At 48.6% G+C, this 16,014-nt stretch overlaps 1 protein-coding gene across 2 annotated transcripts in view; it reads right to left on the bottom strand.

The window, feature by feature from the left end:
* Positions 1-16,014, bottom strand: part of AXIN1 (axin 1) — a 68,853-nt gene that overhangs the window by 5,290 nt on the left and 47,549 nt on the right. For both annotated transcript variants that reach the window (XM_085238113.1, XM_085238112.1), the window contains exons 5-8: positions 10,498-10,635; positions 4,803-5,356; positions 2,594-2,770; positions 1,158-1,403 (exon numbers count right to left, since the gene is read on the bottom strand). In XM_085238113.1, coding sequence (XP_085094239.1) covers positions 1,158-1,403; positions 2,594-2,770; positions 4,803-5,356; positions 10,498-10,635 — 1,115 coding nt within the window. The remainder of the gene's footprint in view (positions 1-1,157; positions 1,404-2,593; positions 2,771-4,802; positions 5,357-10,497; positions 10,636-16,014) is intronic.

The raw sequence follows: 16,014 nt of genomic DNA, 5'->3' as shown, positions 1-16,014 counted from the left end.
TGGGGTTTCTACAAAAGCTGCCAAGTTGTTATTAGAGTATTCAGGACACGTGTATAAAGCCCAGGCTGGTGTTTCCCAAGTGTGCATCTGCACCTAGACATTTCTTGGGAAGGTGAATGAATTTAATATGACTGTAATTGACTCCACAAATAAATCCTACCCAATTACACCAACTGAAAGTTAGATCAAATAAGCCTGGCCCAACCTGACGTGGGAGAGCCCTCTAATTATTAGCTTCCAATCAATGCTCTGACATAAATATGCAGAAGTCTGCTACATGACCATTGCAAGCAAAAATAATTGGAGTTCAGCAATTGAGGAGCTTGCTCTTTAAATTACACTTGTGTTTCTGAGCATCAGACTCCAAAGTTTAGTTTTCAGAACACAGCTATAAGGCAATGAAGTGACTATAAGCAATTCCCATTGTGAAAGGATTTTAAGGGTCAAAGTGCTCTTAGTTCTTAACAGTAATTATCAAGCACTTCCAAAATGTTTTTCATCTGAGAGCTACGTGTGCCTTGCAAGTGATCTTCCCTGAAAGATAATACAGGAGCAGAAGAATCAGCTCTGCAACAGGCATTGAGCTGAGTCACAGGAAGCTGCAGTGACTTGGCTACAGGCATGCAGAGAACAATACTGCTGCAGCAGTGTGCAGTGCTCCGCCACGAGTGGCCTTTGCTGGAAGACTGAATGAGATGTAGATAAAGAGCAAATATTTTTCTGCACTTAATTTTGCTGCGTTCTGCTGAATTCTGCTACTGCACCAACCAAGAACTCTGCAACCACTGTGTGTGAATGAACTATGAGTGTGCCAGTGAAGATGAGGTGAGTACAGCAAGCCAGAGGCTGACTAGATCTGCAAAGAGAGCTCATTCCTCACATGCTATTTCTGAACAGGCTCCACCTGCCCAGGCTCATTCAGAACATTTCCAGACTTCCAATCCACAAAACACAAGCCCAGGCCTTAAGACAGCTTGTGGCATTTGCACCACCGTCAGAGGCCACGTCAGAGAGGCTGGGGAGGCTTTCCTAACCTCTCTGCAGGTGCCTCCATTCAGTTAGTACTGGAAAGTGGAGCACAGCACCTCCCATGGCTCCCCAGCCACAGAGCAGCCTCCCCCACCTCCGCCACGCACACTCAGACCCTATGCCCATACCTTTGTTTCAGTGGCAGTTTTCCAGCTCTCTTTTCTTCCTCCTCCAGCCTCCTGCGAGCTTCCTCCAGCTGGGTGAGCGGGTTGGGTGCTGGGTTGGGTGGCATGGTAGGATCTTGGATGAAAGGGTGTGAAGGCTGGACAACGTTCCGGAGTTGGGCACTGACCCACGGATGCACTGCAACAGGCCGCTCAATGGAGAGGGGTCGGACCATGTCATGGGACAGCTGCTTCTTAGCACCTGAAGAGCTACACACAAATACAAAGGTTTTACACAGACTGCCCACTCACTCTGCATACGGGCACATCCAGATGGAGCACCGCTTCCTCGGCTGGACACGAGCACTGGGAGGCTCCCTGCAGCACGGCTGTGCTGTGGTTTCTGAGGGAGAGGGGAGCACCACCCAACCCGCTGCACCCCCAGAGAAGGCTTCGGGGCAGCGCAGCACTGCCTTCTCTAGTGTTTTGCTGAGACATCGGGTGAGCAACCCAAGCTTAACACAGAGATCACCAACGCATTTCAGGGCTGCCATGAAACGCACAGTAGAAACAAACCCAGCAAAAGGCAGCTCAATGACAGACCGAATTCACTCAGCGGGATCTGCCAGAAGACGCCCTGATGTGCGCTGCCAGGCTGTGAGCCACTGATGGGCAGTGGATGTTGCAGCAGTGTGCTCATCCTTGCCAGCCCCTGCGGCACTGCCCATGGCTCTGGCAGGGCCCCAGCTGCCCGCAGAGCAACCTATCTCAGCCTCCACTGTGAAACAAGACAGAAAACAAGTGCGCTTTCACCAGTAGTCACTAACGCAGTTGTGGCAATGCGGATGAGACCCCAGACCCCTCTTGTCACTGGCACCATGAAAACATGTCTTTTTCCCTGAGATTGGCTAGGCTGTGATTGAGGATCTGTGCCTGAAGATCTGCTTGACTACAGAGAGATTCTGGACACACCTTTGGCTCTAGAGAGACAAGGCGAGCCAGAGGATGCTCTCAACAAGCCCAAATGCTGGGCAACCCAGTTCTCCTTGCCTGAGCCCTCTTAAACTGCTAACTCAGGATCAATGGCTCCAGTGCAGCAGGTCCTATGTTTCAATCAACACATTGGACGAGTTTGTGCACAGCAAATGCCTAAAGCAAAAATACTGCCCACTGTGTGCCACATTATCCATTTTGTACCCACAGCAGCAATTTGTGAGATTCCTCTGAGGCTTCAACCTCCCCCCACAACCACAATTCATTCTTCAGGGAAGAAAATGAACTTTATGGTTAAAGCCCCCAAGCAATCCTCAGTCTCCAAAGAACCTAAAACCTTGTGCCTGGTGGATGCTTGTCTTCCCAAGACCTCCAGGAACAAGGCAGACCACTGTACAGTCTACACACGCCTTACGCAGGGGATGCAATAGGACAGCATGAAGACTCCTCACTCTACCAGCCCTTACCCATGGTTTGTTTTCTTATGCCTGCTGATCTCCTTCTCTCCTTCTATGATCCACTGAAGGATCTTCTGGTTTCTCTCCACGTCTTCAGGAGATCCTGGCATCTCATAGTTGGCACCATCACTTTTCCCTGAATCGGTCTTCTTAATATTTCTTTTTGAGAGCAGACTTGCTTTCCCACTGCAAGAACAAAGCTTGAGACATTAGCGCTTTGCCTAACCCAAACCTCCACAGACAGTGGCAGAGGATGGACACGTCTGTCTCAGACAGATTCAGCCCTGCCAGCGTCTGCTTGGCTCTACTACAGCTCAACTGACTGTGCCATGGCTGAGGCTCAGGGCATATCAGGCTCTCTGTCCAGCCACCTGCGAAACAGGGAGTGCAGCTGGCAAATGATGGCAACGCAGCAAAAAGCCCAGCAGATCTCCTGCCACATGAAGGACTGTGTTCAACCCTCAGTTCTCTGCTCCAACATGGTTAACAGGCTCAGAGCACGAAGTTCTGCAATCCACTGGCTGCCTCTCCATGTCAGACCACTGCTCTCACCCTGAGCTCTTCCTGTTCCATCCCCACACCTGCTTACTGGTTCACTAGCACCCCAAACCCCATCCTGCCATTCTGCCATGCCAAGAACTTGCTTCTCACCACCACTTGAACTGAGGTTTCATATCGTGGTAAAACTTTTTTTTTAATGCAGACAGCCTTCTGCAGGCTGTCACCTACCTGGGCAATGCAGCCACGTCAGACTGCAGCTAGGCTGAAACCAGGCAGTTACAGACAGGCCCTGGCTACATTTATGGCTATAGCACATCATTACAGTTACCCTATCCCTCCTTGGCAATGTGCTGCCCATTTGCCCAGTGTGCAGCCAGGCAGCTACATGCTTGTGGGGCTGCACAGTGCTGGCCTGTCATTGCCAGAGCCAGCAGTTTTACTGGACACCCCGCATCCTGATCACCCACCTGCTTTACCCTACTTCTGTATGCTCATTAGCACTGACAGAAAAAAGAACAAGACCGTTCAGATGCAAACTCTTCTCTTATGAAGCTCCTACCCTGGGGACAGTCAGGAACTGGGAGTCTGTGCTAGAGAAAGGACAGCTCTGAACGTGCCCTCTGACATTTCCTTTAAGCATATATTGCAGACGATGCTAGAGAGAAGTTCTGTACTTAGAGGGGGCTTTGGGTTGATCCAGCATGGCCACGTGCTCGTTTTGTGGAAGCAACCAAGCTGTATCTTAGCTCTGTTACTATGGAAAAAGGGCAGATGTGGGGACCCTTCTTCCCCATCTGCCTGGAAAGCAGTTTTCTTCAGCTGCCCCTATGCTTTGCTTCCCTCCTTCCATTCCAGTAAGTTGTTCCTACACGCTGATCTAGCTGCCTGCCTTCACTAAATATCCTACCCCTGGTACACTGAAAAGACTTGCCCCCAAATAACACACCTCAAGGAGCTAGCAAGCTCTCCACTCCAGTTACTCCACGCTTACAATCAGCATTCATTATTCAAGGTAGCCCTGAGCCTCACCTTTGCAGTAATTCAAACACAGGACTAGCAAAACCTACTGCTGCAGAGAATGAGCTTCTCCTTCTCCTCTCAGCACTCAGACAGAAGATGGAGGAACTGGGTGGCGGATGAAAAACTGAACATAAGCAGTGCATGCCGCAGCCCAGAAAGCCAGCTGAATCCTGGGCTGCATCTAAAGAAGCCCTGTCAGGGAGAATGCCCCCGTGGGACAGCAGGCCACAGCAGCACCAGAGCATCCACTGCTTAGTCAGGAAGAAAAAGGAAAGCTTCTGGTGAATAGAACAGGTCTTGCAAAAAGTTGGACCTTTTTGTCCTCTCATAAACGGCTTAAGAACCTGGTTTCTGTTATCCAGACCCTAAGACACAGTCCTACCCTTACCATCACCCAAAGCACAGGGAAGCCCCAGTACCTCTGCTGCTTTAAGGAGCAGAAGTGCTACTTTAGAACCAAGGCCATTAAAAATCCTGGTTAGAGAATTTCATCACCACAGAGGCCGCAGAGATTTATAAATGCTATTAGAAGCATATTCATTTCTGAAAGGAAGCACGTGGGAGGTCCTTAAGCCATGTCCTACAAGAGAATACGGCCCAGTCACCCTGTGCCACTGTTGTGCAAGAGCCCATTTATGAAAGCACATCCTACAGAAGCTCCAGCTCTGGGACTCCCCCAGGTGCTGATCTGACTCACCTGTAGCCTAAAGAGTCCATGGGGACAGGGGCCATGCCCAAGTTTTCAGAGTAGTTTCTTGACTTTGTTGCATAGTTATGTGAATCTACATTCCAAGCAAAGCTGTTCTGCACTCTCTGTGTGGCCTCGGCCTCAATTTGCTCTTTTGGTTTCATCATGCTGTGGTGATGGATGTGGTGGTAGACATGTTTATGGTGGTATAAGTTAGCTGCATCCAGTTTCATTCCTGATTTCGTTGTGTGTTTGCCGTGCCCTGGAGGAATTGTTCCAAGTGTCCCTGACAGCTTTCCTAAGTGGCCGCTTTCTGGAGATCGTGGCTTGGGAGAGTGGCGGCCAGGGCCTGGAGACTGACAGCCTGGTGTTTTCATCACGCGCTGCACGTGTTCATCCAGGATGCTTTCTGGGTTTTCTTCATGTGCATCTCTCATCTGCATCCCTGCACAGCCCATCTCAGAGTAGCGAGGGGCAAAGTGATGAAAGGGTTGGGCGGAAGGCATCTTGTGGCTAATGACTGAAGGACCAGAAGAGATATCTGCATCCTCGCCTTCTTCTTCCTGCAAGAAACAAGAGGACAATTATAAAGGTGGCAGAAGAGGTCTCCGGAGGTCTTCCTGCTCACAGCACGACTGTTACCAACACTCGGATGGGTCACCCTTGGCTCTGGCCAGCCAAGTCGTGAAAATCTTCAACACAGAGATGCTCCCCTCTTTGGAGCCCTGCCCCAGGCTGCGCCACCTTCCTACAGGAAGCTCCCTACCACACCTCCTGAGCCTGCCCCGTCTCACAGCTGCCACACCAGCTGTGTCCCTGCCTGCTGGGACACCATCAGCGGGGTTCACAGCGCCCGGGGTGAGCCAGGCGACCGCTCGCACAGCCCACACATCACAACCATGCACAGATGCAGCTACGTGCAACAACTGGATCGGATTTATAAGCAGGCAGAATCTTACTAAACAGCTCCCCAGGTTCCTCGAAGGCTCTGTAACAACCAGCAGCAGATCACACCTCACCACACTGTGGCTTCAAAGCTCACCAGATGAAGCACAAAGCTGCATCATATGCATCAAGTCAGGAGGTATCAGAGGCTTTTCTTGCCCGAGTGACTTTCACAAAGCAAGGCAATCAGTGGCCTTGTAACAGGAGTGTGCAACTGGAAGTCGACAGCAGCTTGAACGGTTTTGAAAATCAAACCCTGCTTTCTCCCAGGCACGCTGACACTGCAGCAAAGCCCTCCACACAGATAAAGAAATGGCTGGAACTGCCTGCTTGCTCTCGTGGCCCACAGCAGCCTCGGACACGCTGTTGTTAGTGGCTCTTACAGCTGTGCCAGGAAGAATAAAACTCCTCCGTGCTGACAGCCACAATTTTGATGCTGACAAACTATTTTATGCTCCAACATAAACTCAAATATTTATGAAGTTTCTTTATTGGAAAACAGGATTCTTATTTTTTTAAAATTACATAAGTAGGATTCCAGCAAGTGCTTTAATCCCGCTCTCTTTTCTTCCTTTGGCACAGAAAAGAAATCGTTTGCAGCATGTGGTATCTCTGCCCTGCCAGATAAGTGCATCTGCTGGAAAACACTGCCTCCCACCAGCTCTGCCTGTCGGATGTCCCCATCCATCACTTGCTATTCAGCTTCAAAGTCTCAGCTGCCAACCACAGTGCGAGAAAGCAAATAACAGACTTCCTCCCCACGTCACACCTGGGGGTTCAGAACTCAACCAAGGACAATGGCAGCCTTTGAAAGCACCGAAGACGTGGGTGCCTGCTGTGCCCTCTGCCAGCAGCTCCTCCAGGGGCCCAGGCTGCTGCCGAGGCCCTGAGCAGCAGGGTGAGCACAGAGCCAGTAGGAGCAGCCTGAGGAGGGCTGCCCGGAGCAAAACCATGCCACAAATGGAGTCCCAGCAGATGAATCAGGTGTGGAGCATGGCGGAGAACTGCAAATGTTTTCTCTTTACATTCCCCCCTCTCGCTGCAACATGAACCTACTTCAAAAGTTGTTCAGAACCACCTCAGCATGTAGCAGGGATCAGAACGGGCTGCTGTGCAAACACCTCGGAACAAGGCTGATCCCACAGCACAGCAGTTCTGTTGCAGTGACTCAGATGACAGCAGGTCACTCTGCAGATCTGGAGCTCAGGCTGACACAATACCCACTTCCACAGGAGACACACTACGTTCTCACTAACTGCTCTTCAGGAGCACCTTTCATCTCCAGTGACAACACTGCAGCCTGCAAAACCCCATCTCTGCACAGCTGGTTCAGGTACAAGACAAAATGGAGTATGCACTGCCTAAACCCATAATGCTGGATTAAATGATTATGAGCAGGTTATGATAACCCAGTGATGGGCACTCATCACTTTGGAGGCTTTTAGGGCTGGTACCTACATTGTTCTGCTCAAGGACTGAGGTCAGGGTGGGCTAAGGGAAGGGGAGGGATGCACTGTCTCACTCTTTTCGCCCTGTCTCAGCTCATCCGTGTTATCAAGCTCTGGGGGAAGCTGAGTTCCTCACCCCAGCACTGGGTTCAGCCTTGCATGGGGCAGGGAATCCACAATTATGAGAAGGGCAGGTAAGCAGGGTCGCAGGCTGCCTGGCTCAAGCTGCTCTCTCTACTAGAGCAGAGCAGAGCAGAGGTACAAGTCGAGGCTGCAGATACCACTGTGCTTAGTTTGCAGTGAAAGCAATGACACAGAGCACAAAGCTGGGACAATTCAAGCTGGAGATGTAATGCAGAACCTTGGCTAGTGCTGTGCAGCATGCACAAAGGCTGGTGCACGGAGAAGACAACAGCACTTCCACGCTGCCCTGCGTGACACATCACTACCTGCTCAGGAAATCCAGAAGTCAAAAGCTTGCAAATTCCCTCATACACCAAACAAGGGCAGATTCTCCTTTTTCATCACTTTCCCTGATTTATCTGATCTTCATCAGTGCCTGGTGATACACAGAGCCCTGCCTGCCCCCAGATGAACACGGGCAGACAGCCAGGAGCTCAGTGCAGCTGCGCTGGACGCAAGTCAGCCCCTCACCTGGCACTTTTGGGCCTGCTGCACACAAACCTGAGGAACCAGGAGGATCAGCCTCCAAGCCTGCCCAGGGCCGTGCCCTACAGGTCCCCGCAGCCGCCTGCAGCCCACGGCGGGTGGCACAGCCGCTAGGTGGTGCCTGGGGGACGCGGTACTGGCAGCACATCCTCCGCCAGCTCGCACAGCCAGCGACAGTTAGATGGATGCTTCGACTTCACTGTCTGCTGAGCTATTTTTACTCTGCAGCCCAGCCCGAGCCCTTCCCTTTGAACCCAGAGGCTGGACAGGCACTGCTGAGCTATGGATAAACAGTATCTTGCTTTAACCTCTCCCCACACCTCCTCCCAGTCCCACCAATCACCACTACGGGCTGGTAGGCCAAAATAGCTCACCTAGCACAGGAGTGCATTTACATCTTCAAGCAAGCCATTTTCCTCTCTACTCAGACAACGTTTTACACTCAAATACTGAGCATCTCAGCAACAGTTTTGCTCCTCCTGCACTTGGCTTATTTGAAACTCACTGGGTTTGGAGGCAGTCCTGCAGCTACCACACAGCTGAGAAATTAACAAGGCAGCATGCACATCCTCCCATCACCTCCTGTACTGCTCAACATAATTAATGAATTCAGAGCTTTTAGGTTTGTTTTTTTTCAGCAGAAGTCATCTGCTTCTCTATCAGGTATCTCTTTCAGATGTTACTGTGCTTTGAAAGGGAACCTGCAGGCAGCCCAGTATGGGGGGAAAAAACCCTTTTTTGAAGCTTTTGCAAAATATTTCCAGCTTCTCTGCTAAGCTGATAACTGCCCAGTGTGAGTAATGCTGTACGGTTTTCCCTGTGCTAGTGTGCAATGAGCCATGCAGAACCAGTAAGAGGTCACCCTGTAGCCCTAGTGTTCAGGTCACAAAAAAACCAACCCTGTGATCTATGAGGATCCAAGCTCTCCTCTTGCTGATTCCAGCAGCTCTTGCACCTGAAGTACTGACCTAAAAAAGCTACAGTTGCTTACTCTGAGCTTTTCCTGAATGGCTAATGCTAAATGCCAGCCAGTCAATGAAATATACTCTGTAGGCAGCAAAGAGGTTTAATACACAGCAATAGTGGGAAGCTGCGGCTTAAAAGTAGATTAAGTCACACAAAAATATGTTTAGACAGACTTAAATTTATTTTCTGGCACAGGTATTTGCTGATTTTATGGTATTGCTACTGGCAGCTTCTTCAGGGTGGTAGGGCTAATGTAGCTGGGCACTGCTGGGGGCAGCAGTATAGCCATGGGAGCAGGAGGAGGAGGACTATGAATAGGAAATGCTGCTGGTTGCATTGGCTTTGTCTAGAAGGCAATAGATATGGAGAAGAAGACAGACCAATTCCTGAAGAGCAGGAATCTAATGACAAAATAGCAGCTTGCTGGCCTTTTTCTAGCTGGATGCTGAACACAGTAGTGCAGTGAGTTTGATGGACAATGCTTGGCTCTGAAATGCTGCTCAGAGGTTACTCTGCATCCTCACTTCATACAGTGGAAATACATATGTGATTTAAATCAATACTACAGCCCTATAGTGCCTTTTCTGTTTAAAGAGATACTAGATAACTTCAAAAATATTGATGACTATTTAAAAATAATGAGCTTGAAGGGTCCACCCTGGAGGCACAGACACTCAGCTTTTCTAAAAGCACAGAGCTAGCTGAGATAGACAGGAACACCTCTGCTTTAAGGGAGAGCTGCAGGTTGCACAGCATACAGTCTTCGCCTCAGGGCTACAGCAGCTATTCACTGTGGAGACCCATAACTTCTTCCCATAGTCATATGACATTTGTGATGCTCAGTAACACTATGATGCCCTCTGAAGAGCCTCCTGTGTCTCCAGCACAAGATAAGCACTTACCTGTGAGATGCAGTACATCAGAAGAAAAGATAAGGTGTCAATACTGCTGAACAGGGTGTTTCACAGCTGGACCACCTTATTCTCTTCCTTGTGGAGCTTGTTGAGGAACTAAAAGCTTTTGGTTCATCTACCAAATACTCAGGCTTTAAAGTGCCCATCAACACCAGGGCTTCCAGCACACAGCGCCACAGGCTGGGCTTCCTCAGCCACCCTTGTGGAGTCCCTGCATTTCTCTGCCCGAGAGGATCTTTGGATGCTACACCTGATGCAGGGATGTGCTTGCTAGGTACTGATGGACAGCAGGCTTTCACAGTTGGTAGAAACTAAGACTAAAGGCACACATAAACAACTGCAAGTGTAACAAAATCTGCCACTTGTTTGTCCTAAGAAAGGGAAATAACACAAAACCTCAAAGCTCAAGGTGAATCCTTGTTATGTAGCTGTCATCCTCAAATGAAAGGGATGGTTTACAAAGTCTGCGATGGACAGGACAGTGAGGGTGCCAAAGACAACGGAGAGCACCCACAGTCCCTAACATGACAGAAGTGGGCACTGCTGTGCCACACCTGGTGTCTGACAGCAGGGAGGATCTCACAGAGCCCTGCACATGGCACACAGCTCCATGAAGCTCCTGCGGTGATGGAGAGCCTGCAGCAGCCCCACGCAGTAACAAATGTGCTCACCCAGGTTGCTTTCATGGCAGCTGAAAAATTCCTGTGCTGTGCAGTAAGCAAATGTCCCCGGGTTGGTACAAGAGGCAAGGAGATTACTGACCGCTCGAACACGTTTAAGGCGCTCCTCCAATTTCTCCTCTGCTTCACGTTCCTTCTGTACTTCTTCCAAACGATTGATCAGTTCTGCAGCAAACTTTTCTGGTTCAACATGGATATCCTTTGGCATTCGATATGTACGCTGGAGGGAAAACACACCAGGGTTAGCAAAAGGTGCAAGAAAATCACACATTTATTGTGGAGGCACAAATAACTGGAAATGCCAATTGTCCTAGTGGGCCCAGGGAAGACAAGCTAGCAGACATAGAGGTGAGGCTTGGGACAGACCAGATGGAAGCTCATGAGCTCCCTGTCTGGTACCAGCTCCATATACCCCTTCACATAGGCAAAGGTGTCCTAGAGCCAAAAGCAGCAAGCTCTTTTGGTATAAGATTCCATTTAGGGACATATGCACATGGTAATCCTCGAAATTAAAGAAGGTCAACATGAGTATCCTGGTCTCAAATGATGGGAAAAAGACAAATAGACAAAACTGTCAAAATCATGCTTACTGTGGTGATGTTTTCGTTTAGACAGAAAGGAGAACTCCAGCGTGTACACTTAGCTTACTGCAGGTGGACCAGCATAAGACTGCTAGTCTCTGCAAATCTAGCTCACAGGAACAGAAAGGAGTTTAAATCCAGCTGCTTTCAAGAAATCCAACTTTTCTTCATCTTCCAGGCACAGCTTCTGCTAAAACCTACCCAGCCACAGAAGGCCACTGTTCTGCAAAGCATCCTCTTTTACCAGAACCCAGAAGAACGCATGATTCCATCTCATCTCTTCAGAGCTGGGCAAAGACTACTGCTTGCTTTATCAACAACCTCACAAGCACACAGATACCACTTTTCTGTCTGCCCTGTGTGAACTAATGAATAAACTTCAAGGGCACTCTCAGTTCCTTATGCTGAGTTACCTTGTGCCTAAATTCCTGAGCTCTGGGATAAGGACCCTGTGTAGCAAAGTATCAAGCTGGCAGCCATTGCATTTTTCATTTTCATCCCTTATGCGTTATTTTGCTACTCTGCTAGTAGAAGAAATGACAGCAGGGAGAAAACAATAATGTGGAGGAAAAATAGATGGAAAATTCAACATGATAAAAACTTGCAATCGAATACTTCAGCACCAACATCTGAGAAATACACACTTTGTAGGATCAGAGATAAAATGAAATATGGAGATACAAGAAAACTCACACCAAAAGAACAAATGCAGCACCAGAAACAGATATCAAGCTTGGAGTCCTTAAAAGAGGATTAGAGACCACCCAAATTTACCCTGAGCCAGCATGAGGACCAGTGCAAGAGGCTAAAATACCGCTCTGCTTCAGAATTAACAAAAGCATGCAAATCCTTGGTTCCTCTCCACCAACTGCTGAGTGGAAAGCAAGGGGAAGAAAAGTAAGGGCAATGAGGATCCCACTTACTGCACTGTGAAGCTGGAGGTGTCTTCTGTGACACTCAGGTTCCAAGTTGCAATTTAAAGCACTAATTTTTTTGTTCACCGAGATCAAAACTCAGTCAACCCTGCCACCAAATCTGTTTCCACGCTTACTGCTATCAGCAAGTGCAAGGACAAGACACAGTTTCCCTCTGGAGAGACAAAAAGCTCAAGTTCTAGCATCTGGACTTTGTGCAGTACGGAAATGTGCCTGAATCGTGCATAATCACAGTGCTAAGACCAGACACGGAGAGTCCCTTCCCTGTTATTCAGTGGGGAGCTGTCAGGACCCAAGTGATGCTTCCCCATTCCTCAATATCTGAGGAAGCACTGGCTAAGGGAGCCTGCTTCCATCAGACGGTGAGCCCAAAACCATGCAGCCCGCCTATCTCAGATGGTGGTAACACCAGCAGCCCATGAAGGAAACCTCTCTCTCACCTGACAAGTCACAACCAGTGACTGTTCATTCCCTCCTGCCACCTCAGACACGGCAGCTTTCGCTGTGGCTGTCTGTAAGATGGCAGCACCAAGCCCTGCTCTGTTAGAAGCGTGTCAGAAGCAGCAGCTTCCACAGAAAAGCAGAACCAGAAAGAATCTCCCTTGATTTTCATAGCCTTTGATGCAATGCAATATCCCAAAATAAAATCCCTCCCGAGCACACAGACTGCTGCAGCACTGGGTGCATAGGTTGAATTCTGCTAACCTGAGTGTTTGAGTCCTGGTGAAATAAGATCCAGGCCCAGCAATGCTTAAGGAGCACAGCTCCAACCCATTATAATGAGTATCTGAAGACATTCAAGGTCACTGGTTTATCTAGGGAGCTTGAGAAAGGACCACTTTGGTATTTTGTGTCATGCTTCAGCACATTTATCCACATTCTCTCAAAGCCTGGAAGGGACTGAACGAAAATAATTGTGTCCAAGAACCTTTACAGTGAACTTTTTTTCCTTTCTCTTTGATAAACTGCTGCATCTGCAAAACACACTACCTTGTCCTGCAGGCTTTCACTCAGCACAACAACCCATGGAGGTGCCACGTCAGCCTAGGTGATGTGAAGGATGCAGTCCCCACCAGGGAGCTGCCCTTGCCCCTCTCCATCCAAGTTTAATTTACCCGAAATAAACCTCACTTTACTATGAAGTGCACACCATGTGCCAATGTTGTTCTAGTAGGCACCCATAATGGTGACCTGCAGAAAGCCAGCAGGCAGTATGATGCTCTGAACATTCCCATGGCTCTGCTTTTATTCCTAGCTCAAACGATGAGCTAATCAGACGTCCCCCCAAACTAACAGTATTGGGAAAAAATAAGTGCAAATTCCCTGTGCTGAAACAATACAGATCACAACTGAGGACTCTGTCTCCTTGGACAGCAAGTATACACTGCATTGATCTGCTTCAAAAGGCTTGCCACAACAAAGCGTTTGAAACTTTTATCAAGCAACAGGCCTGACTTGGGAAAGGGGACTCTGCTCCATGAAAACCCAGCCAGGCTGAGCCTGTGCCTGCAGGAGGACCCACTGGAGCCTCAGGACTTTGAACCTGCCTCTGTCTCCCCGTAAGCACACAGAGCCCTGCCCAGGGAGCCATAAATAAGCTCTTTATTGTTCTAAAATCAGAAGGGCTCCAAATGCCTTTGTTCCAAGTAAAGGGTGCAGCTTTCTCCAAGAGCTGGCTGCTCCAACACCCGCTGTTTTTGGAGGATACAGCCCTCAAGTCTGGACCAGAATGAGATCTCTGGCCATTTTGGGTCAACAATCCAGAAAGGAAGCAGTTCCTTTCAAATAACTTTGTTTTATCTAATGCTTTATTTAATTATCTATCTACTTTTATTTAATGCCACTAGTTCAGATGAGGTCTGTCCAGAATCAAACCACGCTGAGCTGGGGAGGTTACAGAGAACAATGGCTGGGAGGCTGAATGCCAGATGGGCTGGCAAGAAAGAAATAGCTTGAATTGTTCGGATGAAGGAATCTTTCCTAGTGACAGCTGTTAGGGAGGATTTCTTTGGGCACCTATCATCAGAACACTGTCCTTTATCCTTGACACACCGACTGTCTGCAGCTCCAGTACCTTTGGGAAGAATCAGCAGAACACACTAGAGACAGAAGTTCTCCAGGAGCCTCAGTTAGCACCTGCTGTCTCATTTCCTCCATCTTTTCTTGGAGCTGATGGAGTGGGAGTTACACAGATTCTGCTCTGTGAGGTTGAGGCAGGTCTTGGCTTCTGATGGATTTCACCTTCTCAAACTGCGGTTTGAGGACCACGTTGTGCACCTAAACACAAAGGCATCTGCAATGTGCACCTGTTCTGGCACACCAGCTCTGTCTAGCTATACCTCACAGAGTGGAGTTGAACAGAACCTCAGGCAAGGAACCACACATTTGTCTACAAGGTTAGAAGCCAGGACCTCTAATTGTGTGCTCTTTGTCATTACTCTGTCCTTCCTCACTCTTTTCTCCCTGTTGAGTTTTTGCCACCTCTTCAGCCTCATCACAGAGGCACTGGCTTTACTGTAACTTACATATGAAAAAGCTGAAAGGGAAGAATCTCACTGGGTTCCCCTTGGGAAGAATAAAATTCAATTGCACTGAGATGAAATAATTTTTCCAGTGTCATCACTGGGGAGAGTTCTTTAATCAGCCCGAGGGATCCATGGGTTGGGCTAAACCACTTCTGACAGATCTGACTGGGCCATAGAATTCAGAGTTGGTAAATCTTGAATTCCTTACACAGGTTTGATGGCACCATGACGCTCAAATTGCCAGTGTTTAATCAAAAGTCAGTTTTGGAGATGAAATGGAGATGGCTGGCTAGAGAACTCAAGAAAACAGGAGCTTCTGAATCCCTGTGTTTCCCAGCTCAATGTACTGCACTGCGATACGTTCTTAAAGGACAAAAGGTCCCTACCAGAAACATTTATGGCAGAGCTTATGAATAGCTGGATTTCAGCAGCTACTCAAGCATTACCTCTGGGCACGAAGCACCTTCTGGGTGCTCTTCCCTTTTCCCCTCTTTGCAGGGGAATACTGCAGTGTGCTGCAGCTTCCTTGAGTGTAGGGCAGGACAGGAAAGCTCCCACCAGATGAACAATCTAGAGCAAGAACATCACAAACTGGTTTACCTGTGCAGGAAAACAAACCAAAAAAAGGGATCCCAAGTCTTTATGCTTGAGGTTGGATTCTTCTGACTTTGCCCAGGAGAAAAGGCTAGCTAGCACACTGACCTGGGAACTGATGAATGCCAGAGCCAGGGTAAATACAGTACAACAGCACAGGAAAGACTCTGTGTTCTCTGGGCTTTTACCCCTCTTCCTCTGGCACCTTGCCTGCCTTTTTCTTCCTTGCTGCTCCAAGACTTTGCTCAAATCCAAGAGCAAGGAGGAAAAGCCACAAGAAAAGCAACATGCGCCCACTATGTAATAGGTTCCTGGGAGAGGCACAAAGCAAAGGTCTTGCTAGAAACCCTCACCCACTGCATTCCTGGGCAGAGAGTCATTTCAGAAAACACAGTGTTTCCAAACTTTGAGTGTTTTTAAGTACAGAACATGAAGAACACAGCCATCCACTCACTAAGATCTCCAGCTGCGCAGGGAGGAATCCTACATGACTAACACATGTCTTCTCTGTTTGGAGGCCGCATGGCTGCAGGCAATCTCCTATGAACAACAGTTTATAGCTTCTAGACCTAAACAGTATGCTGCTATTAAAAGCAATATTAAGTTCGTTCAGAATTTTGCATAATAGCCCCATAATTCATTTGAAAGGGAACAGTAAGGTCTCTGACGGACTTCTAAAATGACTTTCTGGAGGTTCCCTACCATCAGTAGGAAAACATGACATGCATTCTGCAAGCAAATTCTGCAGTGTGGATTCTCGCTATACTGGTTAGATGTGAGTCCATAAAGACCTTCACCCAAAGGCTGCCATCTAGTCACTGCTTCATGCTTAAAATCTTGCTAAGCTCCAGGTCCAGGCAGCTCACAGAGACTGCTCAGCCACGGGCTGCACGATATCCTAACCGCTGGCTTTAGAAAGCAACATTTGAAGAAACATTTGCACGGCTCTCTGCTAATTGGCCAC

This window comes from Meleagris gallopavo, chromosome 16, assembly GCF_905368555.1.
Source record: "Meleagris gallopavo chromosome 16, MGAL_WU_HG_1.1, whole genome shotgun sequence".
Classification (NCBI taxonomy): Eukaryota; Metazoa; Chordata; class Aves; order Galliformes; family Phasianidae; genus Meleagris; species Meleagris gallopavo.
Note: the sequence above shows the minus strand (reverse complement) of the source record. Positions and strands in the feature narration are given on the sequence as shown.